A 27,853-nucleotide genomic window follows, 5' to 3' on the forward strand; every position below is an offset into this window, starting at 1 on the left:
TTGGAAATACTTTTCCACCTGACATACAACCAGAGAAACAACAGCAAAACTACTGAGAGCGGATCCTGAAGGAAAAAAAAAAAATCAGTCCTCAGCAGAGCTGAGGCGATGCGCAATATATTGCCTTTCATCAACTATAATTAATTGAAAATAGTACGAAAACTTCCCTAATGTCAGCACGCATAATTGTTAACAATTGTTATTAGAAGATGAAAAGAAATGCTGTGTCAGGCTGAAATATCCCTAGAGTTCCTGTGTATCATCTGCATATGTAATGCGGGCTTAGTGTGCCAGAGCTTTTCAACTCTGCAAAAGTATAACTATGCTAAAAAGAACTGTCAGGTTTGTGAAAAGTTGGATGTTTCGGGGTAGGAGTGACAGCGGTCTGAAATCTCTGCTTGGCTCCGGACTGCTCCAACAAAAACGACACAAGTATTGAGGTGAACTGGGGAGAGGAGAGAGCGACCACCATCAAAGGCTGCGTTGTGTTTTCAGACAAAAAAAAAAATCAGGGTAAAACTTGTTCTTCCTGCTTCTGTCCCACAGCTGTCCATCAAAACCAGCTTTCTCCCTGCGGTCTATCAAATATTTCCCTCACAAATCAATTTTACACATGATCAGCCCATACCCCTACTGAGCTGAACCTCCCCGTTAATTAAGTGAAGAAATTACCATATATATTATATTAATGCAAACATCATTCAGCTAGTAATTCACGGCTGATCTGGATAATGGAAAGGTTGAACACCCATTAACCCAAGCCAACAAAATGGGTTGGCTGAGAAATTCTAGCAGGTCTCATGTGACTCTTCCCTCTAACTGCAGCTCTGCGGTATCTGCTATTGTAATAATTAAAATCCTCCCGGTAGATCAATACTGGAATCTCTTTATGGGAAGTGCCCTGATGGAAATGTCTCAAGAAAGCTGGGGCTGTGGAACTCTGAAAAATTCATTTTTTTTATCTGACAATTATCACCACACTGCAGACTAATTCAACAGTGCACCCCTCTCACTCTGCTTTGAATGCACTGGAGATTGACATCTAAAAAAACCTAACATCTCATTTTAACAAATAAAGGCACTATTTCCACATACAGTTTAGAATTATCAGCAATCATGAAACCAGACAAAAAATTAATATACATTAAGCACTTCATCTTCTGATGGCTTCCTCTGAGTCTCAGTTATCGCAGCCTTCTCCTCATTTCCTCTCTTTGTATCTTCCTGTATTGATCTCTGCCTTTTCATCTCTTGAAAAAAGGGGAAAGACATGTAAAATTATTATAAAGCTTGATATTTATGTATTGAAACGGGGACTTACATTATCGGGTTTTAATATATTTATTGTTAAATATTATTAAATCATAAGATGGGAAAACACGCTTTATATTTTCTCCTACCTGGTCTGCTCTCCACATACTGACTGAAAGACTGGAGCTGAGTTTTTCTGACGGTGGAGTCCTTGCTGAACACAACAGGATTTCTAAAACGTTCTGCTGATTTTTGTAATCGCTCAGCACGATGCTCCTCTGTTCCATTCTGCTAGAAAAACAAGGCACACAACAGTTTCTTTTGTTTACAACGCGGAGACACTAACTCGAAAGGTACGTTTGGCTGGGGGAACACAACGCAGGTTGTGCAGAGAGGATTTCCCAACTCAGACCACAGTTTGTACAGGACGAAAGTATCAGCTGCAGGGAGAAAAAAAAAAAAGGAAAAAAAAAAAAGGACAAAAAAAAAGGACAGGAGTGACTAAGTTTCCATGTTTTTGCGGAGCGAGCGGAGGCAGCGGTTGGTTTTGGCTCTTTGGGCCCCCTCCTCCCACACTGGCCGTGCCGTGCCGCAGCCCAGAGCCGTGCCGTGCCATGCCGCCAGCCGGGAAGGAATTGTCTGCTTCCTACAGTCCCCCAGCCTTGTACGACAAGAAGAACTAGTTTCTAATTTTATGCCCATTGAGATAAACCACTAATGCTGGATGAAGGCTAAAAGGTAGGATTATAATACTACCCCACTGAACTGCATTTCATCAGCTATAACTTTCCAAAGCCAGATTTGTAAGTAAGCCCTTTACAGCTAAGGAAACTACAATTATCTTTTTCCAGGGCTTCCTATGTTAATACTGGTAACAAATTCAAATGGTTCTGTCGACGTGAAATATCCCAGAAGACTGAACCACCGCAGTGTGTGGAAGCTGCAGATACCGAGGTGCTGTGTACCAAACAAATATTTCATTTTATACCTAATCTTTTATTATTTTTATTAAGTGTTTTGAAAGTAAATAGGGAAAGGCTAAGATGCATGACTAATAGCTAAGCCTGCTGAATGCTGAAACTGGTTATCAAAAGCTACCAAGACTTTGCCCTTCCTCTGCATTGAGACAATCGGTAATGAGGGAGTTCTCCAATGGCCTATTCTCTAGCCTCAAGGAGGCCGGGGATACACAATCCTCCAGGGAAGGTAACAGTTTATCCTTTTCCACAAACACAGAATGCCTCATTTATAAACGTGTAAACTGCATTTTATTAAAAAACAAATCCGACTCAATGCCGAGAGCTCTCCGAGAACAGATGGACACCATATATTCCTTATAAAGCCGCTTTCAAACTCTTCCTTCAAGATAAACTGTTAAGTCGCACCTTTTGTGGGAGCACCTTAAAAACCCGGCGCGGCGGTAGGAGCCATTTAGAAAAGAGAAACCCCTTTTTCATCAACGAGGTGGTGCTGCACTCCCCTAATGGAGGCGGCCCCAGCCTCATTTGGGGAATTAAGCTTAAAGTATTGCTCCTACTGGACGGAGGGCTCGTCGGCTGCACCAGGCGGGCGGTTATGATGCTGGCTAAACAGAATGTGGTTTCCTGTTAGCAGCACAATAACGAGCCGACAGCCTAAACTCAAGTCTTTACCAAAATAAACAAACACGACTAATTTTTTAGGCCTGGCAACATGCTAAAATATCGGTGTGATTAGCCAGTAAATCCCATTTTAAGAAACCTTTTTATGACTAGGGACTTCTGCCACTTTACAAATGTATTCCTCTAAGCCCACTAATTCAGTTAGCCTTTTCAATCCATTGTATTATTCTTGGGCCAGCTTCATTTTGCATTAAATCCACTGCAGAAAGCTAAATTGAACGCAAAAATCAGACTTGATCCAGGCTTCCTTTTGTTCAAAGATAGAGACCGAAAGTCCTCTGCTGCTGCCACACACTTTCATCACCAATTTATAGGAACCGACAGTGTAAGGGAAAAGCAATGAAAGTCATTGTTTTGGGACTTCAAAGCATCTCTGTATCTGGGGAAGGAAATCCTTTCAGTCAGCAGCGCTTTCCCCACAGACTGCAGGTGGGTGAAAAGTTATACCCAACTGGAAGTGCCCCAGAGCCATAGGGATATTCATGACATACAGGGACTGTTTCTTTAAGACAAAAAATAATAGTAAGAACATAATTAAGAAAATGAAACGGAAAATTGAGTGGTGCGTGCTTTTTGCTGAAGGGCTGAACGTTTAGAATGGGCAGAACAACCGCACGCACCACATACTGGTTTCTTTTTTTCTCAGGAGCGCTCGTTGTCAAGTACCCAAGTATGTATGGCTTTAAAATGGAACGCAGCTTAGTTTTAGTGCAGCAGACAAGAGAGGGCCAGGCTGTGAAGGGAAGCAAAGCGCTGCGCCCAGAGCTGCTCCCGAAGCCCACTGCTGAGCGCTGCACGCAGGGTGCAGCCCGCGCTGAGCTCCTTATCCAAGTGGCAGCCCCAGCACTGCCAACTTGGAGGTGATGCCTGTGTCTGCTGCTGTTATGCCGGTTACAAGCATCGAGATGCAAAATGAGATGAAAATGTGCTGCTTAACCAACGGAAAAAAAGGCAGCCCGGCGCACTGCAACCTACGCAAGTGCCATGCCACAAAGATTCTCTGCATTTCTTGCCATTAAGGATTTGGTAAGAAATCATTTTCCCCATCACAAGGTACAAATAGAAATCAAAACACACAGGTACTGAGACAAAAGAGTGAATCAAAACTTACTTTAACATCTTGCTCGGAGCTATCAGTTACAGCTTTCTGAGCAGCGCTGGAGAGTGAATTTGCCACCTGTGGCTGAGTTTCTAGGGTCTTCTTCAGCTTCAAATCCACCAACTTACTGTTTTGTTCTGCTAAATATGCAAATACCACATACAACAGAGTGAGATGCATTTAAATGCAGAGTCGGCACAACAATGTACCAATTTAAAAGGTAGATTTCATTCACTTAACTACAATTTCCAACTAAATAGCAGAAACTAGAAGGATTATTATTATTATTATTATTCTTTTGCAATTCAGATTGGTGTAGATTTGTGTAATGCATAATTACATTCAGATATTTCTTAAAAAAAAAAAAAAAAAACCATACATAAAAAATACAGCACTCATCTAAGCAAGTACACACAGCCTGAAGAGGGTAGATGAGAAACACAGAAACCAGACAATGTTTAGGCCCAGTTACTCCCAACCCATTCCTACTTATGATTTGGAATTAAAACACACTTACAGAGCCATTTATTTTCAGATGACATACATCAATTTATCACATACCATATGTACTGATAACCCCTCAAGTTTATGAACTACTCATTCATCCTAAGGCTCCTTGGCACAGCTTCTAAACGTTACAATTGCAGTATCAAAAGTGCCAGCTTTCTAGTAATATTTTACAGTGATTTATAGAACACGTCGAAGCAGTGAGACACATCAGAACTGCACTGAAAGGACAGATTGAAAACCTGCTGGACCCCACAGAACTTTCCCATCGGTTTTAGGAACTCAAATCAGAGCCTAAATAAGTGACAGCTGAGAATTTTACTTCCCAATAATGCTCAATCTGTACATGCGGGTTGATTGTGCAAACGTGCAGCACACTTACACACACAGTGCTTTCCTACAGAGTTTTCCCTGCTTACTAGTGAGGGAAGTGGGGCCATAAGTGTTTTGCCTTCCAAGGTTTGATTCATGTTTGCCCAAGTATTTTTGGCATGCTAGAACCAAAATGATGCCTGCCTGCAGCAGCAGCGGGTTGGGCTGGATGATGACGAAGGATAGTTTCCCTTTCCTCTGGCACACCCAGCCAGGGTGCCCTTAATTGAGGCTCACATGTAAGTACACGCACATTCTCATGGGTTTATACATAAACATCATGTAGTAACTATAATAGAAGAGGTTCACATTTTATCAGATACATTCAGAGCGGCGTATGGTAGGAGCGCAGACAAACACAGACAGATGCAATATTTAAAACCAACAACCTGCAGTAAAAACAAACAAACAAAACAACACACACACACACACACACACACAAAAAAAAACTTTTCTTGGGAAAGACAGGAGGGACTAAGATCCAGCAGGGGACAAATTAATTAACAGTCAACAATGACTCAAAATGTGAAATGTCCCTCACAGTTCTGCATCTAGCTGCTCCCAAGGGATTTGGCCTTCGTTAGAACTTAGTATGAATTGGCAGAATTCCACCAAAATCTGTGTGCACTGATTTCTATCACAGCACCAGGCTGCCTTCTGTATTGCTGATCACCTTCTTCCTTACTCGTTTGAACATCGCTGCTTGTCCATCTGGCTAGTGTGCAGATTGACCTGCAAAACCATGTCTCAGCTTTTTCTCCATAATATCTTCCCATGGTGGAAATGAAAGTTTGTGTAGTGTTTTGTATTCCTAAGAAGGTATCTCTAGGGAAATAAAGGCCCACAGAAATAAGTGTGAGCAAGTCCCTGGGGCTATGTGACAGGAATATTCATTCACCGATTTTCTCTCTCTCCTAAAATGAACCAGAATTTATTGGAAAATTATTTTATAGGATGCTACTCTAAATCAGCTGAAGTCAAATGTTGGAAACACTGAATATATTTTCTTATGTCCTAGGATATCCTCAAATAAAAAAATAAAAGACAGGACTTATACCTTCCACACTCAAGAGAAGACCAGCTTGCTAATGCAACTGAAGGGAACAACTATCACTGCTGATGCAATGATAAAAAAAAACAAAGACAAAAAGAAAACAAAGAGCAAACACTAAATGAAGTGTTTTAATTGAATATGTCACGGGTTACAGACTTGGGTCCAGCTGACATGGGCTGAACCAAGTCAGCAGCTGCTGGAAGAAGCTCTCCCTTCCACTCCCTGGTTCCTGATGCTGTCCAGTGCTTGCCACACTCCTTTGGGCTGCTGAAGCTCACAGGAGCTTGTGGTGGGCTGAGAGTCAGATCACACTGTGAAGAGGCCCTCAGCATTCCCCGGGACTATTGGTAGCGAGCAGATGTACAGAGCACAAAATCCCTTCCTTGCACAACTCCGACATGTTTATCATTCGTAGAGGAGGAACCTCAGCTCCATTTTGGCTGGTTTACAAGTTTAAGAGGTAGAAATACCACTAAAATGATTTGTTCTTATTGGACCAGCACACAATATGATGGATAACACAAGCACCTCTACTAGAGTATGAATGACTTCAAAATGTGTTACTGAAAACAGTATTGCTTCAACTTAAAAATTAAATGGGAATAATTCTGTTCCAAACATAGACAGACATTTGCTCTCATTTAACTGATCCAGACTGAAGCCCTTTTCCCCATCAAAAAGGAAGAGATGTTTAAAGTTGCCATTACTGGAAATAATAATCTTGTCCCCGATCTTAAATTTCAACCAAACGTGAATGCAAAATATCCAAGAACAAACATTAGGATTTGAAAGATGTGAAAAGGCACAAAGAAATAAAGTTATGGCAGAGAGAAGCAGCACATCACTACTTATGATGACGGAGTGTTAGTCATGCAAAATACACAAAATAGCCATTATTTAAATTACCCGTTGAATCAAGGTCATTTTCTAGGTTAGTAAGCTCATCTCCACCTCCAGTAACAGAGCATTCAGGAACCTCCTCGTTAGTATCTATCTCAATATTATCATCATCCTCATCCTCATCTGTAGGAACACACAGCATTAAGGTTAGTACTGTCTTACGTTCATGCGCCACAAAGCTAAAATAAAAATGAACACTTCAGAGAACAAGCTGCATTATGATACAAATGCAAATCATTAAGTAAGTGAGGAAGAAGATTTCACCCAGTCCACTCATGGGTTTATCTCTATACTGATGCAATCCGATACACAGGCAGGGAGCTCTGCTGGAAGCTCCTGTCACAATAAAGGCAGAGCCTGGCCTCAGCAGTGGCTGCTCACTGCGCTGAGTGTCAGCCTAACTCTAAAAAGCGCATGTGCTCTTCCTAATAACTTGAGTCATAATGATTTTCCCCAGGCTCCCAGCTCTCTGTAACACAAAGTGGGATAAAGGTGCTGATGCCGGCGTACAGCAGCTTTGAACGGGTCTGGCCAGCAGCAGAAACTGGGAGCTCCGGTCTCTCCAGAAAGGCAGCAGCCACCAGCACTGGGCTCCCAGCTCAGAGAACTTTGCTGCTCCTTGTCTGACACCGCACAGCACAGAGAGGTGATCCCCGCACCCTGCTTACGCCTTTGTGTCTGCCACCACCTCTGTTGGGAGCAGGAACATCTCCCCCTGAGATGTGATGCTTAGCAAGCAGGGGTGCAGCAGGAGCACCCTCCCACATTGCTGCCTTGCTGCGGCGCTCTGAATCAGGAGTGTTTGTGAACGACTTTAAATAAAATAATAATAATAATTACACTTGATATTTTTATGGCATCCCTCCGCTGGGATTCTCAGAGCGGCTCATGAACATTACTTGTAAATTAGCCCCATAATGTTTTATGAAGTAGCTAATTATTGTAATTACAATGATGATGATGATGTAGGTAAATTATGGCGCAGAAAGAGTAAGTAACCTGACGAAGATCAAATAGTGAGTGTCGAATTGTGAAGCAGATCCCAGGAATAATCCTGACTCACATGTTCAATACAAATATACAATGAAATTAAACAAGGTCCATAAACGCTAGAACAGAATTTTCAAAGCATGCAGCTGCATTGTATTCACTCACTTTTAAGTCCCAGATCGTGTGCTATCTACACTTGTTCAGACTTATATGAACATTTTTTTCCTATGTATGTATGCACGCATATAAAAGTGATGAAAAAGAGAAGGCTGAAACATGCCAGAAGAAAGAATACATACAGAGCAACTGCAGGAGCTTTAAAACATTGCACAACAGGGAAAAACGCTGATTGTAATTACAGACCACTGATACACTCTGACATCACCTAAACAAAAAGGATCCCAAACGTTGAACCAAGATGCCAGAATCCTGAATAACAGAGGCTTGAGGTTGGTGCCAATGGCTCGTTGCCTGTCTCTGCAGTACACCAAACTCATCCTCAGACCTGCAGATTCCAGACCCACACTGCTAACACTCAGACCGTACGGTCATTTCCTTTCTTCGCCTCTATATCTCTACCATCCCTACAATTCCCACTGTAGGAGTTTTTTGGCTTTTTTGTGTGTGCCTCTGCTATTCTTTTCTAACCTTCAGCTCCTCTGTAATCATCAGACTTCCATGCAGCTTTGCCGATTCAGAGAAAGACTTTCTGTGACAAAAGCACAAAGAAGTTTCTATTTTAGTACGGGCTGCTTGCTTGCTGCAGAAGCGGTCTGCATCAGCAGGACATCAGTAGGATGCTGCAGGACTCCTCCGTTTCACTTGAGCACCATGACTTCCCTGGGCTCCTCTCCACTAACTCTTGCTGGTCTTTGGAATGTCAGCTCTCTCTCCAAATGGCTCAGCTTGAACCAGATGGATGGCGATCTGCTCTCCTCAGCCAAACTAGGACCCGGGACCAGGTAGTTCTTCAGCTGGGCAAAAACACTCAGGACTCTCTGCAGTATTTTTCCTGCTCCCATTCACGGTAACACAGTGGGCTCTGTGATCTGAGGGAGGCAGCTGTATGAAGCAGAGGGGCACAGTGGATCCATCATCACATTGACAGAGAGATGGGGTAAAGAGCAAGCAGAAGATAAAGAGACAGAAGTGGTTCTAAAATAACACTGCCTCAAAGTGCATCAGCAATCTTTTTCTCATGTGGAAATACCACCTGAAGTCCCTCGTGATGGTGCTGGAAAATCCAAAGGCGCTCTGGCCAAGGTGCTCCTTGCTGGGCTAAGAGCAGCCAAAGGGCACAGACCATTGGAAGAGGTGGCAGAGAAAGGGAGAGGGACACTGCAGTCCCTACAAAGCACCCCAGGGAGCCAGCGAGCAAGGTCAGCTCACAACGAGCAGGCAACCTAACAGGGTGCTGGATGTGTCAGAACTGCCTCAGCTGATGACTGTTGGTTACTGAGTGCCTATATTAGATTATATAATCTTTTTTTTTTTTTTTTTTAATTTAATACAGCAAGATGAAATCAGAGGCATTGCTTTCAACACTACAATTTTAGTTAACAAAAGAGAAGGTAACATCGAGGACACCAGTTCCTAATGGCAGATAATGACCTGACTTAGTATTTAATTTAAGGTTGGCAGGTTGACTGAGTATCATTATCAGAACACTGACACTGTTTAAGAAACTGCCAATTAAAAACATTTTTTTCAAGGAATTTCAGAAGTTTTCAAATACCTTTCAAAATTGACCATGTTTCTTTGTTTTAAACTACTCTTTTTTTTTTTTCTTTTTTTTTTTCCCTCAAGGTCCCATGTTCTTCGTGTGTATTAAAGAAGTAAATGTGTTTGGGAAGCAAAGTTAAAAGAAACAACATGACAAAGATAACAGACACCTTCTAAGGAAAGAGCAGATTACTAGCGTGAAAAACTTAAAGCAGTTGGTCTAGAAGCAGGGCACAGAATTAGAAGACTGTGCAAGAATTGCTTCCTTGAAAAATAAGTCAATAGAGATCCTAGAAAGACAACAAACCTTTACCAAGTTGAGAAAAATTAAAAAGAAAAGAAGAATTAAAGATAAGCAATTTAGTCAACAACTGAACAGCACTGAGAATTATCTACAGAGTGCGGACTGCGATGACTGACACAGAGTAAAATAAGAATATTTTGGAACCATATGGAAAAGCCAGAATAGTGGAAGATAAGCCATCAATGTGTGAAGGAATTGCAACAGACAAAATGAAGAAGGAACAATTTCCTTTGTAAGACAAAAGCATTGCTGGAAGTTGGACTGCATCTGTGGGGAAAGTATCTGTAAGTTTCCTTTGCTGCTGCAAGAGCAGCACTTGCTGTTAGGGAAGAAGGTATCTCCAGCCTCCAGCATTTTCTCTGGGAAATCTTTCAAGATTGTAGAATTCAGATATTTAATTTCTTTACTTTCAAGTGCAAAGTTCACTTAAATCTATTGGGATGTAACAGGAGCATGTGAACAGTAACAAAAGAAGAAAGGTGGGGGAATGGAAGAAAGGTAGAGTTGAAACACTCCTTCAAGTGTACAAGAAATCAGATGCTGGAACAAGAAAGAACAGTGGGGAATGCCAACAGATAGAAATGCTGCCTGTTAAAGACATTAAACTGAGGAATTACCTCTGGTTTACAAGTTGGAGACCAAGTATGGTGCAAGACTGGGCTGCCACATACACTCCCTTCAAATCACTGCCTCAAAAATAGCATCTCTGATGCACCTTGAAAACTTACAGTATCAAAGTGCAATGCAACACCAGCTGGCTCACGTGGTGAGTTTTGGAACTGCAGTCCACTCTTCCAGTTCTTAATTCTATTATTTTAAAAACTTTTTTTTGTTTTGTCACTACACACTTGGATGCTTCTTTTTCTCTCCTGTTTCTGCCCTTCTAACGTCTCTCTCCCTTTCCATTCTTCTGTCCACCTTCTTATCCCCTGCTAGTTTGCCTGTTTTGGGTGCTTTTTCAGTCAGCCCTCCGGCTGCCTTTCCGTCCCTGCCCACTGGCCACCCTTCCTCACCCACACACCATTGCAAAGGAAGGCTGGGGACATGCTGCGAGGAAAGAAAACACTGCCCCAATCCCAAAGGAGAGATGGGCGTCCCGCTGCTCACAGACAGTACCTAGATAAGATGCCAATTGCTTTGCCCCACCGCTGCTGGGAGGAGGGAGGATATTCGGATCCCTATCTCGGCATTGTCCCTGGCCCCATCTCAAGGCATCTGCTTATCAGCCGGAAGCTAGCAGGACGTAATAAATCTGAAGGTGCCACCCCACACCCTCTGGCTGTTGGCAAAAAGAAGTATTTTGTCTCTTGTGCCAAAAAACCTACTGAAAATGACTGGGTTTCGCAGCAAAGGATGATGCTTATCCAGGAAAGTTTGTGCTTGCCATAGGCATCTCATTTTCACAGACCACAAATAAAAAAAGCCTTTTAACTGAATGTAGTACCAGTCCCAAAACAGAAAGCTTTCAATAAGCGCACAGAAACACTGTTCAGATTTTCACCAACAGCCAGCAAGAAGTTAGTCTTTAAAACCTCCAAAATCCCAAAGCTGAAATACCTTTTTAATTTTTTTTTTTTCTTTTTTTCTGGAAGAACTGAATTAAGAGAGAGGAAAATGATGTGCTACATTCCCTTTCTGTAAATTAAATGTAGCAATCAATGCAAAAAAAGAGATTAATGAAACATAATGGATGAGACAGCTTGGAAGACATACTACTATAAACTTATCATGGGTACTGTACAGGGAATACAGGACCACAGAGAAAAAGAACTGCTACGTGTGGATGCAATTAGGAGTAGTATTTAGAATCCAGTCACAAAAAGGAGACTATGTCTATTAAATCCTGATTTTTGCAGGGAATCAAATAAGAAAAAGACTGAAATCAGAAGCAATTTATCTGGTTTATAAAGTGTTGATGTCATTTCCCAGAACTGCTCAATTTCAGAAGAATTAATTTCTGGCATAAGGGATGCAGTGTGGCACCTGGAATTACCAACAGAGTGGCAGAAGCATGCACTGTCTCATCCTTTAATAACACTGGAACTCTCCAAGAGCTTATGCAATCCACATATAAATATACCAAATCTGTACTCTGTTCCTGCAGCTGGCTGGGAGTACATAAGCTCTGGTCAGCATACAACAGCACCAGCTGGACAGCCTGCTGCACTGCGCATCATCTAACAAAGATGGGCAATGCACTGCCCAAACAGGTTTGCATAACATCTGGAAATGCCTGGCAGCTGTACCCGGGTGCTGCAGGAAGGAGAGCTTGCGTTTGCATGCATGCAGCTGCACAGATGTACCCCAGAGGGATGGAACCTCGCTCCAGAATCACATGTATGTTCCGGGACAATGGGATGAGGTAGAGGGTATCCTTCAGGATTGAGTGCTGATAACAAAATGCAAGGCTACTTAAGAAATATTACAGTGCAGGTATTAGAGAAATGAGAGAAGCCCATAACAGAGATCAAATCCCTGTGAAGCCAGTGATGTCAGAAGTTTGGTTAGGTTTTTGTTAACCTGGATAAATAACTTGAATCTTAGCCAACACAGACAGAGAAAATACCCTTGCTTGAACGAGAGATGACTTCCAGGCCATTTGCATGAGGGCTAAGGGCACTATTTACCATTTTCACAAAGGAAGAGCAAAAGCTTCAGAAGAGCAAAAATTCAGAGGAAAATATGAACAGGGAAGGCTACCCCCCAGAAAGATGCATACCAGGATATTACCTGGCAACACTTCAAGTGAGCTACCGCAACAAAGCAGGGTAAGTACCACCCAGCTGAGCACTTGGGATGTATGCAGAAAGTGTCCCTTACCTGGACGGCAAGGATGGAGGAGCAGATGTGTAACTGCATGAAAGTAATTGAATAAGAGAGGCTGTGCATGCTCCGTCCCTGGAGGTGTTCAAGGCCAGGATGGATGGGATCCTGGACAACCTGGTCTAGTATTAGATATGGAGGTTGGTGGCCCTGCCTGTGGCAGGGGGGTTGGAACTTGATGATCCTTGTGGTCCCTCCCAACACAAGCCATTCTATGATTCCGTGATGGGGAGTCAGAAATAGAGAAGAGGGATGAAGATCATGGCCTATATGATACCCAGGTGTTGTCCCATCTCGCTCCCACAGCCTGTCCAGCTCAGTGGGCAACTCTGTGCTGTCGCTGATCACTGCTGGATTTGGCTCACCTGCCTGAATTTTCCCAATAAATTGTTGGAACTGGAAAGGACTACTCATATATCTTCTCCTCTTCTCCTTTTCAGAAGGTTGCAGTTTCTTTCATGTGAGCAAACTTTGAGAAGGCATTTTTGTTGGTTCATAACAAAGTCTTACTTCCTCCCCATCAAGAATTTAATTTCCCTACTTATCACAAAAAGGAATTGAGTTGGCAAGCCTGATTTATGGGGCAAAGGGAAGAAAACTGAAGACAGAGAGACAACACAACTGCTTTTCTCTCTGGTATTAAATGGAACAGAAGTGAAGTATTTAGGGTGCAATACGAATATATTTAAATATGTATGTATATAAAGCATTTGAAAAATGTTTGCTGTTGAATTTACATGGACTGTAAAAGCGAACCCAAATTTTCCTGACACCTTGGCTTACAATTGCATGTGAGTATGAGAAACACAATTTCCCCTTAAAACATGTAGGAAACACTGAGAGAACAAGAAGCTTGTACTGAAACGTGTGTTCAGTACCCATTTGTGTTTGAGTGACACTGCATTACTCCAGCTCGTAGCACTGGCAGGTATCTGAATTTTAATGACATTTCAAAGTCAGTTTAATAACATTATAGCAATATTACAACTCAAAACCTGTAAAGGAGAGTGGTATGTCAAAAGACTGCCATTTAAAATTAAAAGGTTGTAGCCTCCACCTCCCACGTACCTCCTTTAAAATTTTCTTCCAAAGCAGTCTTTTGAACACATCTGATACAAAATAAAGTCTCTTAAAGTACTTCTGATGTCATTTTTCCCAAACAATATGTCTGCGCTCCTACAAAAGCTACATACTGAAGAGATGTTAAGCAGTAACCATGGAGTTCTACTAAAATTATAGGCAATAACACATCTATACAAATGGGCCAATGTGAGCTACATGTTCACAGAACACTTTCTCTTCCGTTCACATACCTGCTCTTCTTTTAATTGTTGGGAATTAAATGACACAACCCCGACTCAGGTCGCATATCTGCGGCCACCCTGTTGATACGTGCACCTGATGAACAATTACCTACACAAGGTTTCAAAGCATGAATAAAAGTGACACCCAAAAAGGTCTTCTCTGGCTTCTAGGTTGCCATGGGGATAAGATACAAAGTTCCTTAGCTCACCTCCAGATGCCTTTGACCTTTCTTTCAACTTTTCTGCAGCCATTTCAGTGTAGCTAGGAAGTTCTGACATCTTCACTCCAGATCGAGCTTCTGCTATTAGCTGACGAGCTCGCTCTCTCAGCTGCCGACGCCGCTCTTCATCTTGCTGCTAAGATATATTGAACAGTTGCCAAGTCAGTAATTGACAGAAATGCAATTTCATTCTCAATCTGATCATCATGATAGTAACTGGTTTACAGCACGGTGCTTGGCCCACATTATAAATAGGATGCTCGGTATCAGTTGGGTGTCACACCACAATTTTTAAAGACTGCTATGAATCAGATTTTTTTAAAGCGCTCCTCGAATTATTATTGCAATAGAAACCTAATTATTGACAAGTTAAAGAATCTACAAACTATGCTCTAGAAAAAGACTGACAAAAATTCTCAGCAACTTTTGTCTCAATGCAATGACTTCAGAAAGTCTCACTATGGCTACGGAAACGGCTTTACTGAATTGAATTGCTTGTTTGAGTAGCATTCTCTCATTGCATGGACAGGAGAAGCCAGATGTTGCTCCTGGTTAGCCCCTCCACCAAGCTCACCTCCCAGATCTGCAGTGTGGAGAAGAACCTGACCCTTGGACTTCAACAGATAAATCCTCTTAATAAAATAAAGGAATGGAAATGAATGAAAGAAAATGAACAAAAGAGCAATAGATGCCAGAGTGGAAACCGTTTTGCCTCATGTTAGAACACACACCATCGTTGAGGTATTTGGCCAGTAATAAAGAAAAGATCCCATGGGAATCATTTCAGGTAGCGCAGCTCTCCTGAAGCATGGAACTACCGCAGAAGCACTGCAACATTTCAGTTATACAAATGAGCCCAGTTTCGAAAGCACACTATGGTGGAAACAATACCAGCACGAGGATGTGTTTAAGAAAAGTAAGCCTATCTCCATCTTCAAAACACTCATTTTTCAAGGTTTGGTTGGGAAAAGCCCAGTGGACTGTTTCCATTCTCTTGGCTGGCCCTCGGCTCCCAGCACAATGTGCCCATAAGTGTGTGGCCAACAGGTGTGGACAGGTCTTGCAGTGCCAGCTCAATGGGATGGCTCAAGAGCCAGTTTTGGATGCCCGGCCCGGCAGGCTGCCCACCGGCATCCCACACCTGCTAAGGGCTTCTGCTAAGTGCTATTTAGTTGAAGCAATCGTTAATAAAACAAGCGCAAAATACTAATTAGGTACATTTTACCCATTTCCATGTAAATTGTTTGTTTGTAGCTATTTACTCATCATTGTTCTCCGCACAATGGAAGAAATGCAAATGAGTGAATCAGAATGCAGCCCTAATGGGACTTTCTGTTTATAACCATTAGCCCAGAGGTGTGCTGTAATTCAATCCTCAAGCAGCAAGATTTAGCCTCATTAACAGTTTGCATGGGCAGGTTACAACTCATAAAACCCTACGGTAAACAAAGCGTATGGACACAGCACAATATCTCGTGCCTGAGTGACAGAACTCCGATTCCCCATCAGATGGCCGTGATTTACTTTCCTGCCCGTGTCCTTCCCCCGGCAGACACCGCTGCGCGGCCCTGCAGCGTCGTGCGCGCCGCTTTGTTTGCTTTCCCAGCCCGCAAGGCGCAGAGCAACGGTCCCACCAGCGACTGGTTCGGGAGGGGATACTGCCGGAAAGCTCCCGTGCCTCTAACAGATCCATTTGATGCCGTTTCCAGCCGGCCTGACAGCTGACGCAGCGCCCGCTCCGAGTCCAACCCACGCTATTCCCTGATATTAATTATATTTAATTTCACGTGGAATAAAACTGCTCAATTCTCTACGACACGAATTCTCTAATTCGTGTTACGAATGAACCCGTGGGTCCCCGGCTGGTTTGATGGCCCCATCCCCGTGTCCAGGCGCTTTGAGGCAGGGCCTCTCTCTTCCTGCACCGAGCTGCCTCCCGAATTACGGCGTGGTCATTAGCATCCCGGGGATCGCGAGCAAACACAGATTACTGCGCCTTGTGTTGGTGCTGATTAAGCCAATCATCACCAGCGGATAAGAGAAACCCAGCACATTTATGGCTTCAATTCAACCCGTGTATCTGAACCGCCGGTTACTGAGCTTGGCTCTTGGAAGTAACAACGGCATTTAGAGCAGAAAAAGTACCTAAACCACAGCAGCTCAGGTGGAGACGCAGAACAATTACTAAAAAGCAAATCGCTAATTGCCCACCCTTGGTTTTGCCCAGGAAATTGCCGGGGAGAGGCTCGAGCAGGGAATTCTCCCGCCTGAAAAAAACAAGGGGACGGAGGAGTTAAAAGCCCGCAGAGAGAAGCTCCGCACCAGCAAAGGAAGCTAAGCTGCAAACGCGCACACAGCAGTTGTTCCCATCCCACCCCTCCCCATCCCAGCCATGCCGAAGGGACACAGAAGTTCACCCGGTCCCTCCCCGTCAATTACTTTGCAGTAGTCTAAAAACCGGCCAGGCGGATGCACAGCAAGGCAAACTTCACCATTTAAGGACAAACTCCTCAAGAATAAGCAATGTAATTCCTTGTTTCCCTCCTAGAAAAATGTGTTGGTATGCAATTTTTATATTTCACAGTTCACCGCCATCTCGGCAAGCTTTCTTCCACTGCTTCAATGGTGCTACTTTTAATTTTATCCTCCTTAGTCCTAGTAATTAAAGTGATCAGCAGTGGCATCCCAGCGGCTTTGACACAGCCACAACCCCCTAGCAGCCTTCTGCTTTTAAAGGGGATGGGAAGAGAAAGGGCTGGAGCTTCATTTCCCCGGCACAAGAAAACCGAGCTCCTCCAATCCCCAACTTTATCCAATTGTTCTTTCGGCAGCCTTTGGATCTTAAGAAGCGCCCTGGCCCTGCCGCCGTTAGGGGGTCCCTTTTGTACTCGCCGCGGATGCCGGCGCTGACATTGCTTGGGTCAGAAGCGACGCCCCAGGTTGGGAAGGTGAATTCCGACCCGAAACGCTGCTGGATGGGGGTTGCGAGGGGGGGAACCCACCCTGAAAGCATCGTCCCTGAAAGCGCCCAGAATCCCGCAATCTCAAAACCAACCCAAGAAACCATCACCGACCACAAGCTCTGCCACGGGCTTCCACTTGGCCTCGGTGAGAATGCTGGGAGGATCTGACCTGAGCTTGCACCAGCAGTCTGATGGTGTTTTATCCTCTCCCCATAAAAAAAAAATCCCGTGTGCTGTGTTTACTTGGCCTTTAAAGGGTGCCCACAGACAGGGGGTTAGGCTCAGCAATACGCCCTGCATCCAAATCACAGCAGCACCATGGCGGATGGGACAGGGATCCAAAATCACAGCGTTCTGCCCTGATACTGAAGAGAAAGAACTGCCCGGCACCTTTCATCAGCAGGCAGGAACGATGGCTCTGCTATTAGCCATTCAGAGGGAAAAAGGCTTCTGTGCTTGTCCAGAGGCAAGGATTACCAAAATGCACCTATTCAGTTCATACGGAAGATGGAATAAAAATAACAAAAAATAAAATAAAATTACACAAGCTTTAAAGGTTTGGACAGGCTGGGTTTTGCCACGACCTCGATCGGCTCTTGTTTGACTAAATAGGATTTGGGATGAAACATTAAAACTGTTTAGCTGCTCTTTTCAAACCGTTGCAAACTTTTCTCATGTTGGTTTATAATATAACCAGACATGCTTGTAAATGGCCACACCTGCTCATTTCTCTGGGGATGGCCTGATCTCTGCCTCTCCTAACAAAGAAAGGACGGGAGGAAAAAAATCAGCCTTTCTTGTTGCAAAACAGAGTGGAAAGTCAAAATCTTTCTCAAGTTTGTCCCATCTGGTCAGATTAAATCTTTGAGCACCCTGGGGACCACATTTCTGTTTGGTCTCTGTTGCCGTTTCAGAACAGCTCCAAATGCGCAGGTAGCGAGCAAAATGTGCACAGCACAAACCAAACCATGCTGGGTCGGCACCTCGGTGCTCGTGGGGTTGCAGGGAGAGCTGAAGGAAAGGCACCACCATCCTGGGCATTTCCTACACAAGTACCAACAGCCAGCTGCCACAAAAACATTTGCCTCAAACACTGAATATTGCAGTCATCGTCACTGAGAAGGAGCTCAAGCCAGCGCTGCTGGGCGATGATGAGAATAGATGGAATGAAAACAGGAGTAGCCCAAAGTCCCACACCGAAAGAATCACCAACAGGGTAGCTGTAGGAAAAAATGCAAGTAAAACTCCAAATCCAGCCAGCAAAACATGGCTGTGTGTGTGCGGAGTGAGACTGTGTGGTTGCCATGTGGAAAAAACAACTCCCTCAGCCAGAAGTTGTTTTAAAGAAATGTTAGCCACGTAGATATTGCTTTCTTACTATCGCCTATTTTGTTTCACAAAACACACGGCTCCCTTGGTACAGTATTTCTGGTGTCAAGAGTGCTGGCTTCAGACAAGCAACCCATTGACAATTTAATTCCTTCTGCCATTGTGAAAAGGGTAAATTCTTAGTTCACCGAAAGAAAAAAAAATATATGTATGTGGAAAAAAAAATAATAAAAGAGTGGCTGACTCAGTAAGTGTCACCTTGTGCCGCATCCAAGGCCTCTTGCTGGCTGTCTGGCTGCTCTTTTGTAGGCAACAAGGAGCTGAACGCTCTCTGGCTCCTTAGATCTGGCCCAACAAATGCACTGCCAGTCATGCACATGGATCCAGCTTAAAACCCAGGGTGCGCCTAAAAGAAGCTAGTCAAACTGGCACCTACTCATGCAGAAGGAGATAGATTTGTCATGACAGGCTGATTATTCAATGTAAAGAAACAGTTTAGCTTTTCTAATCTGGTACAAATACATCTTTCTCAGAGAAAAAAGTAAAAGGTCTAACAGTTCAAGTATTTAAAGTAAAGAAACCAACAAAAAATTGTAACGTCAAAGCGAACTATAGGTATTTGTGCTGGCGCATTCTGCAAAACAGCCCCGCAGTTCTATTCAGATAAATAAGATTTAACCCGTTTAACCCCTTCAGAGCCGCGCAGCCCCACCGCGACCGAGGCGTTTCCATCCCAGCCTGCAGGTTGCTGCTCTGTAATTAAGGCCAACCAGCACCGCCGCCCGCTACGCCCATCGCCGCCACTGCCAACGCCGGTGGCGTCACCCAAAAAGCGGGGCCGGGATCGCCCTGCGGCTGTGCACACAGGGCTGGGGTCACCGGGCTGGCGGCGGCGATTCGGTGCCTTCCAACACGCCAGTTCCGGGCAGAGGGAAAGAAGCTGCTTACTCATTGCAGGAGTCAACATTTGTAGGGCTCCACTTAAGGGATTTTCTCTTGTGTAAACTTGACTTTATAATTTCCAAAAAATAAAAAAGAAGTCAGGTTATGAAACAAAGCGCTCGGCGAGCGGAGCAACGTGCGGGGCAGGAGCAGCCTGGGGCTGCCCTCGGTGTGGGGAGGGCACGGGGCCGCAGGGCGAGCAGCGAGCGCAGCGCCCACCTCCCCCCATCCTATTCCTGTTTTCCTGGTTCCTTCTTTTTTCTTCTTCTTTATTTATTTATTTATTTATTTATTTTTTTGAAAATGTCCTGCAAACTGCTGGCAGCTTGTTTTTAATGGAAAATACCAATCGCCTAGGATCTATACCTAGCCTTTTGCCAATAATGAGAAAACTTCACCTTCTGTCCCCAGCAATTCTTAGGAAATCTTTTGCTGTTATTCCTACAAATCCAATTACAGATTGTTGAGTAGCTAGTGGAGTAAGCTTATTGAGGAGTGTCACATCACTAAGTCGTGCGTATGTGTTTCAGTTTGTAATGTGGTCTGAGCCGCTGTAGAGGTGTCAACTTAAAATGCAAGTAAGTAGCAGAACAGGGCTAATCCCAGGCACTACTCCCCTGCAGCCAAATTGTAGCGCAATGAATGACAGTGGAAATGCAAAGATGCCACTGTGCTTATCACACACAGCCAGATGGTGGACCTGGATCAATGCACACATGCCACGATCAATGCATTTGATAAAGAATTAAGAAGAAAACTGTACATGTTATCAAAGAACTTGTACATGGCATAATTATGATTCTGCATGTGCTTACTGATGATATTGGAGACTCAGAGGCAGGTGATAATGAAACTGATAGGAAGAAATAGCTTAAAGGCTACAGCATATGGCCTCGGCACTAAGAAATCTTGTCAAATAGTTCAGAAAGCTTTTTTAACTGTTATTACAGGCTGCTCATAGTGCAAGCTGGTGGCAACGTTTTAATTTTTTTTCTTTTTTTTTAAATCTGAAATGTCAAAAAGTTACAAAAGCTGGACTTTTCAGCGCAGCTCCGAAAATAATTAAGACGCTATTGTGTTTTAAACACAGTCAAAGAAATGACGGGGACAGTCGGCGCTCCCAACTCTTGGTGGCGGTGGATGGGCATTTTTTAAGGCATGTAACTGTGTCTTCTCCAAATCCATGCCGTTAGACCTTCAGGGCCGTGGCGGCGGTACAAGGAATGTATCCGGTAACAACTCGTGCTCAGCGCGCCAATTTGCACGGGTTGAGTTTGGTATTCTCTCTCGTTGCATGCACAGCACTGCCCTGTTAGCATGTGTGCTCTGCCAGCTGCGCTGCAGCTACCCTGGATGTCAAAGAAGGTAATTAAAAATTTGTGGAAAATGGTATATAAAGCGCTAAAAAAAGGCGTATACGTTTATAGTGCATAAAGGGTCCCTAAAATACGAATTCTCATGCTCCAGTTGATAGATGAGCTGTCTAATCAACGCCTGGACGTAACTTAAGTGCTCTCATTAGTGTGAAGACCTTCGGGCTAAATAAGACTAAATCCCTTAAAAATTGCTTCTGCAATAGAAAAATCCCCCTTACCATTTTCCTCTGCCTAAATCATATCAATTAAAAAGAGAGAGAGGGAGGAAGGGGGCGGGGGGGAGAGAGGCATTTTCACATGACTTTGTTTTAGCTGACACTCCAAAAACTATCTCCCGAATCCAATTTAAAATGTTGCAGCAAGAAAAGTTCATTAGCAACCAGAGAAACAAAAAGCCACGCTGAGATGGGTTTCTCTTTCACTTTAAACTCGGATCTTTAACCAGCGCGAAGGCATTCAGTGCCCATTGAATCCTTTACCTTCGCTTTTTTTTTCTTTTCCCCCCCGACCCCAAATATTTAATCAACAGTGCCTGCTGCGGTTTTCCATTTGGGTGTTATAATTTCTCAGAACGAGCCCCTGCGAGGAAGAAGCACGCATTTCACCCACTTTGTTTGCAGCGTGCCCCCCCAGCCCCGCAATTTCAATTTGTCCTGACAAACCATTGGGTATTAAACGCTAAAGGCACGCAGAGCGCATAAAGAACTGATGGCTTGATTAGCTCTTGTGGTGCGATTGAAGGAGCTGTCTCTCTCCCCGATTCTCCATTTTGAGAAACACTTTGATCTCCGTTCAAGTCAATTCATGAACATCAACTGACAAGGCTGCCTGAAACACCCCGACGGTTAGACCCGAACCCGCAGCAAACTATTTGGTTTCATTAAGGCTTCGGGAGAAGTGACCAGTAACAGTCCTTTCACTCCAGAGCCAACAGGCAAGTGACTACTGCAACCTGACTGTGCCCGACGCGCAGCTGAGGGCCCTCCACCTGCAGCCGGCCCCGAAGGATGACCGGCGCACCCGCTGGTTCTCGCTGGGGTCCCGCTCCGTGCAGGGGCCGTGGCACAGCTTTGCTACAGTAACCTCTTCCCTGGCTTCTCCCTTTTTTTGTAGGCGCCCTCTGCACAGAGCCCCACTTCAAAGGGCCGGGCGCTGCCGCAGGGCTGTCAGTGCGGGTCAGCAACACCGGAGCGGAAAGTGGCCGCGGTGCCGCAGCACAAAGAGCCTCCGCGGCCGGAATCAAACAGAGCCCAATTAAACTGATCATAACGTCCCAGTGAACACGAGGAAGCTCACCTGGTATTTCTGGACTTCTTGTGTGAATTCCCGACTCTGCTCGGTACTTGGTACCATAATTACCCTGACCAAAATACTGTGAAATTACTGCTCTGATCTACTAATGGCTGCAAAAAATCAGGCCGTCGTGGTTTGATGCCAAGGGGCTGTAGCGAGGTGGCGCAACGCTTTCCGACAGAGACGACAACTTCTGAAAACTCAAAAGGGAAAATTAACGGGATGTGGTTTATGTTGCCAAGGCCTGTTCATTAATTACCAATTTAATCACTGCTGGAGGCATGACATTACAAAAATCTGGCTGAAAGTTCTAATAGATTATGAAGACCACCTAAGAAGAGTGACCAAGAAATGTACAAAACAATTAATACTGTTTCACTGCTATCAAAGACACTCAGATTATTTTACATCAAGTGAAGCAAAAGAATTAGTAGCTTCACAGTGCCACCACTAGGAACTGTAAATACAATGGCACACAATTAGTAATGCACATGTGACTTTTCGTTCAAGGCATATATCCTTGGGAAAGCCAGAACATGATAAGGAGAACAAAAGAAACATTTTTAAATGAACTGAATAAAGATTTTAACTCTACCCTTGTGCATGCTGAGCAGAAAGAGAATAGGCGATGCAAAATACAGCTCTAAGTGATGGCGATATCATCCTGGGATTCACAACAGCGTGCGCTGAACATCCACGCATAAAGCGGCCGTGGTTATTAGCGGCAGTATGGAAAGAGCATTCGAGATGCAGAGGAAGCTGGGGCTCACCTCACACACAGCCGAGGGCCCTGAAACTCCGAGACCTCCTTTTTGGGGGGCTAGCAGTTATAAATGGAGAGAAAATGCTTCGAGGTTTTGAACTGGTGTTCAGACATCTGAAAGCTCAGCTGGGAAATTCTGTGTGAGTGTGCAAGTTAGCACTATGGCTGCAGAGCACACAGCACCTTGAAATTACACACATGGAATCAATAACAGTGCGCTTATATTTGGTGCTTAACTGGCGTAAACAGATGTGAGTTATGGAAATAACACCAATAAAATCCAGCTGACAATCTCAAGCATTTGTAACTAAACTCCAACTGCGTAACATCTGCCTCGCATTATCAGAGGTTACACTCCATTCATGAAATCCCTCCCGCTATAAAAACGACAATGCATACTAATTCCTCTTAGAACTGCTTTTACTTGCACTAATTGATTTATTTTCCCAGCTACGTCAGAGGGGTGTCCTCAGTACTATTTCTTGAAATATTACAGCTTCATAGTCAGGAAGAGCTTAAACAGACCAAATACAAAGCCAAAAGACACAGAAACCTCCTGGGAAGTTACAGAGTATTTTCAGTTTTCACGTCACGAGCAGCGGTAACTAAAACCCTTCGGACTGTTCTTGCCATCAGGCTATCTCAGCCTTAGCGTGCCATTATACAGACTAACTATCAGTTCAGTTGTGGTTTTGAAGTGTTCAGCCAGCAGATCTAACCTGCATTTAAAGAGAAGTATATTGTTAAAACAGCTATAAAACTTGGGATGCTCATGAAATGTAAATACTATATAACACAGTCTTATCAGCTTAAACCATATTTAACCACTTTATAGTGGTATACCTACTAGACATATAAATGAACAACGGGGAATAAGTTACCAAAGCTTTGGGATTACCAAAATAATGTTCAATCTTTTTACCAATTAAATGGTAACTGCTTCTTTGCAATCTCAGGAAGATCTAGTGATCGTATCTAAATCTGGTCACAATTATCAGCATGACAGGCTAGTCTTCTTTCAATCGATATTTTCCAATTATTATTAAAGGACCAAGGTTGCCATCTGCAAAGCCCTACACCTCAATACATTTAGGTTAGATGTTTAATTAATAAAGACCAACTTCTCCCTCTCTCCTTCAAAACCAAAACAGGAATAACTTGGGTCATGTTCTTTTACACGAATTAATGCTATCACCTCAATTACAGCCATTTACTTTCTAGCTAGGGAGACTGCAAACAATTCCACTGATGATCTAGATGGTTTTCCTAATGCAACAGAAGCAGGGAATTTGATTTCAGGTATAAATACAAATTACTGAATAATGTATTGGATACTCATTTTCAAGAATCCATTAAATATTTGGAGGAAAGAATACTTGCAGTGCTAACTTGTTTTTAAGGCATCTTTTACATTAAAACATCCTATTTCATTGTGTGCTCAGAACTTGTATTCTGTGCCATTTCTGCTAATACTGACTACGGTTTACCTCATGGTCACATAGCAGAGAAGGACAGTTGGCGTTTATTTGCTCAGAGTATAGAAGGTTTTTGCAGGACATGATCAATAAATCAAACTGCTTAATAAAGGTGTTTTTTTTTTTCCTGAGCACTTACTCAGGAAAAGAATCCCTTACTTTTATTTTATTGCAGCTGGAATATCCTGTATCTGTGCAAATGTATGCAATCACAATTAAAGAGTATACAAAACCATCTCATTTCAGGTTTTGTTGGTTTCTGGAGCTCTTCTAAAAAGACTTCCATTTCCACCCAGCCACTGTGGATGCAAAAACTGCTATCATTTTGCACTCAAATATTTATGAAAATGGAAAGTAATGGGCAAAACAGATTGACACCTGAAGTAGAAAAACCTTATTAAACACGAATTAGATACAGCCACAACAAGTCCTTTGAGGAGGCGAGTAACAAAAAGCAATACTCTGAGCAGAAAGAAACAATCTCATGGCAGAACCCTTTCCTGCTGCCCTCTGTACAGGCAATGTCTGCATGGTTGGAGGTAACAGCTTCACATCTCCATATTCTACTACAAAAGCTGAATGCAGACCTCACTGCTCTTTCAAATCTTTTTTTTTTTTAATATATATGTAGGCAACTATAGCTGTCATTCAAATTGAATAAATATGAAATAATGGTAGTAGAGGTAAGTAGAACCACATCTTTCTCCCGAGAAAGCAGGCTAGCAATAGTTGCATGTGAGCACAGTAGCAGTGTCAGAACTGCTCTCTGAAAAAAAAACCTCTTGTAATTAGCATTCATATGGTTTTAAATACTTATTTTACAAATAGAGTCTCTTACAATGCCACTGTAAAGAAAGAATTACTATTTTCATGGGAGGCAAAAGATAGAGGAACTCCCTGTGGGTATCATTCCTACGTCCCAGAACAAATACTAGATTCTAAATACTCAAAATCTTTGCCAAGACCATATGAAGGGCCCAGTCCTACACCTAAATTCACTAAGAAGAAATCCTTGGTTTGTGCAAAATCGCAATAACTTCAGGAGTGATTGCTGGTCAGTGTCTGCAAGACAACCATAACCTCTCCCAGATGAGCTCCATCTCACATGAGTGCCATGCTATATGACATCCTCTGCTAAAGCTGTCTGCCTTGCAAATACCAGTTGAAAGGCTTCAAGACATCATTTCAGAGATGTCAGAAGGAAGACTGATTGGCATAATCTTAATTTTCACCCCTTTGAAGACAGAGCCTTGCTGTGGGACGACCTTTAGCTGTTCCCGATCTCACCCATCTTCAGCCTAGAGCTGAGCTCTACCCAGCAGTGTCCAATATTGGTTTACTTTCACTGTTCCATACACAGACCCATCAATAAGTCACACCATTCCTTACTATACAATATTCAAATCTTACTGAACAGACAGAACTATTAATTTCTTCAAGGCCTTTTCTACAGTTTAATTATGGTATTTAAGTGCCTTAAAAATATTAATGGCATTCTCCTCTCCCAGCACCCTGTGGTAGTGTTATTACCCTCTTCTTTGGCTGGGAACTGAGACGGAGAGACACAGCTAGCAGGAACTAACACTGAGTGCATACTCTGGGAAGTCTATTACCTGCTTTTCTCAGCATACTAAGCTTCATGCAGCCCTTTGTAAGTCTAAAGCACAGCTCCAATTGATTTCCCTGACAGACATGGAAGCTCAATACATCTGCAAATTAAACTTTCACCTCAAATGGCCATCCAAAAAGGAAAGATGCACAATTAATGACTGCTCGGAGGAAGTGTGGTTCAGAACACTCAGCAGCACTGAGGAACTCTGAGGCAAAGGCCATCTCACATTTAACTCTTTCAAGCCGTGACCTCATCCTCTTGCTCCTTGCAATCCCCACTTCGCTTGCTGTATATCTTCCTACCAAAGGGACAGAGGTCCTCTGGACAAACTGCCTGCTCCATCACCTCAATCCTCTGAGCTAAATGAGACACAAATGCTTTGGGGAAAACAGTATGCGATCACATAATTAAAGACTGCATCATAATGCATATACACAAAGAAGGTTAATTAAAGTTGCCTGTGAATTTCTTAACTCTTAATTCCATTCTCTGTAATCATACTGACTCCACAATCGTAACCATTTGAGTTTACAGAGTAAATGACAGCTGCAGTACATTTCCATTCTTTACGTGGACCAGTCATTAAAGGAGCATAAGACAAACATTTTGCCACTGGCCTTCCAGATTATTTGCTGATGGTGCAGCTGTGCTGAGATTCAGCCTCCATGCATTCCACTCCCCATTCTGGAAGTGAGGACTCCCCGCTGCAAAGACATTTAAGCTCTACATCTCCTTAGTACATCCCATTTGTTTTGGTCCCCTCTGGCTGCCAGTTCACCAGGTAGGTAGCACAGACCAGCTCCAGCCTCCTCACCTTTCCAGCATCTCATCCCAAGCAACCCCTTGCTGTTAGCAACCATCACCACAAGTTTGTGCTTTAGAGCATCTGGTGGGATTAGTTCTGTCCATCCCAGCACTCTATAGGTCATCATGAGAGGAGTTAAATAGAAGTGAGTAAGCTAATAAAAATGCTCTCTTGGTTAAAAGCTAAGTGACTACAGCTGCTATACCAGATTGGAAATGACAAAAGCATCTCTAAAAGAGTCACTGCATGCACATCTACATCAAGAAAGCTAGAAGAGAGGCTGGGCTGTTTGTAGTTCTACCAGAGAAATGGCATCCATAAGGGGATCAGTAAGTCTGTTAGTCTGTTCAATACAGCTCTTCAGTTAACTTCCAGTCTCCAAAAGGCTGCATCAATTTTAAGGACATACCTATGATCCTCCCAACACATGAACATGCTTTCAAGCAATTTCTGACCAATGTAATCTTTTCTTCAACTTCAAATATCTGTCTACCAGTTTACAGACAGGCAACCTCTACACAGATTGGATCACATACATTTTGCAGATTCAGGAGTTCCTGAGAAGCACTAAGGGAGCAGATCTAACAGTGGAAAAACTTCTCCCATGCTGCAAGGAGTGAAAAAAAATGGGAGAAATGGGGCTAATATGCTACAAATAGAGGAAGACAGTTGAGAACAAAGGGACTAAATCAAGTGGACTAAAGATACGATGGGAGATTATGGGGCAGAAGGCACTGAGGGAATATGTCTAAATAAGGAAGATTAAGGAAAACAGGAATTAAGAAAGAAAAGGTAAAAAGCAGAGGAAATGGACAGGAGAGACAGCTGAAATAGTGAGAGAGCGAGGAAAGAAGGGCAAGAGAATAGAGCTTGGGATACAATGAGAAATCATAGAATTATATAATCATTTGGAAGGGATTTTGACTCTACAGGGCAGCCTGAAGGGACAGTCTTTCTCTTCTCCTGTTTCGTGATGCTCAAAACTGCATACAGTGCTTGAGGTGAGGCCACAACAGCACAGAGCAGAGCAGGACAGTACGTGGTACTGAGGAAAATGGGAATGAGTTGACAGGTCTATGAGCAAATT

At 43.3% G+C, this 27,853-nt stretch overlaps 1 protein-coding gene across 12 annotated transcripts in view; it reads right to left on the reverse strand.

Moving 5' to 3' along the window:
* The window catches only part of EHBP1 (EH domain binding protein 1), a 195,268-nt gene that overhangs the window by 31,188 nt on the left and 136,227 nt on the right, over positions 1–27,853 (reverse strand). For 4 of the 12 annotated variants that reach the window (XM_085218795.1, XM_085218804.1, XM_085218794.1 and 1 more), the window contains 5 exons: positions 14,197–14,344; positions 6,851–6,967; positions 4,024–4,151; positions 1,401–1,542; positions 1,144–1,250 (listed from right to left, as the gene is read on the reverse strand). In XM_085218795.1, the coding sequence (XP_085074921.1) occupies positions 1,144–1,250; positions 1,401–1,542; positions 4,024–4,151; positions 6,851–6,967; positions 14,197–14,344 (642 nt within the window). The remainder of the gene's footprint in view (positions 1–1,143; positions 1,251–1,400; positions 1,543–4,023; positions 4,152–6,850; positions 6,968–14,196; positions 14,345–27,853) is intronic. The other 8 variants (XM_085218798.1, XM_085218800.1, XM_085218797.1 and 5 more) reach the window with 8 other exon arrangements.

This window comes from Meleagris gallopavo, chromosome 2, assembly GCF_905368555.1.
Source record: "Meleagris gallopavo chromosome 2, MGAL_WU_HG_1.1, whole genome shotgun sequence".
In the NCBI taxonomy this organism is placed as follows: domain Eukaryota; kingdom Metazoa; phylum Chordata; class Aves; order Galliformes; family Phasianidae; genus Meleagris; species Meleagris gallopavo.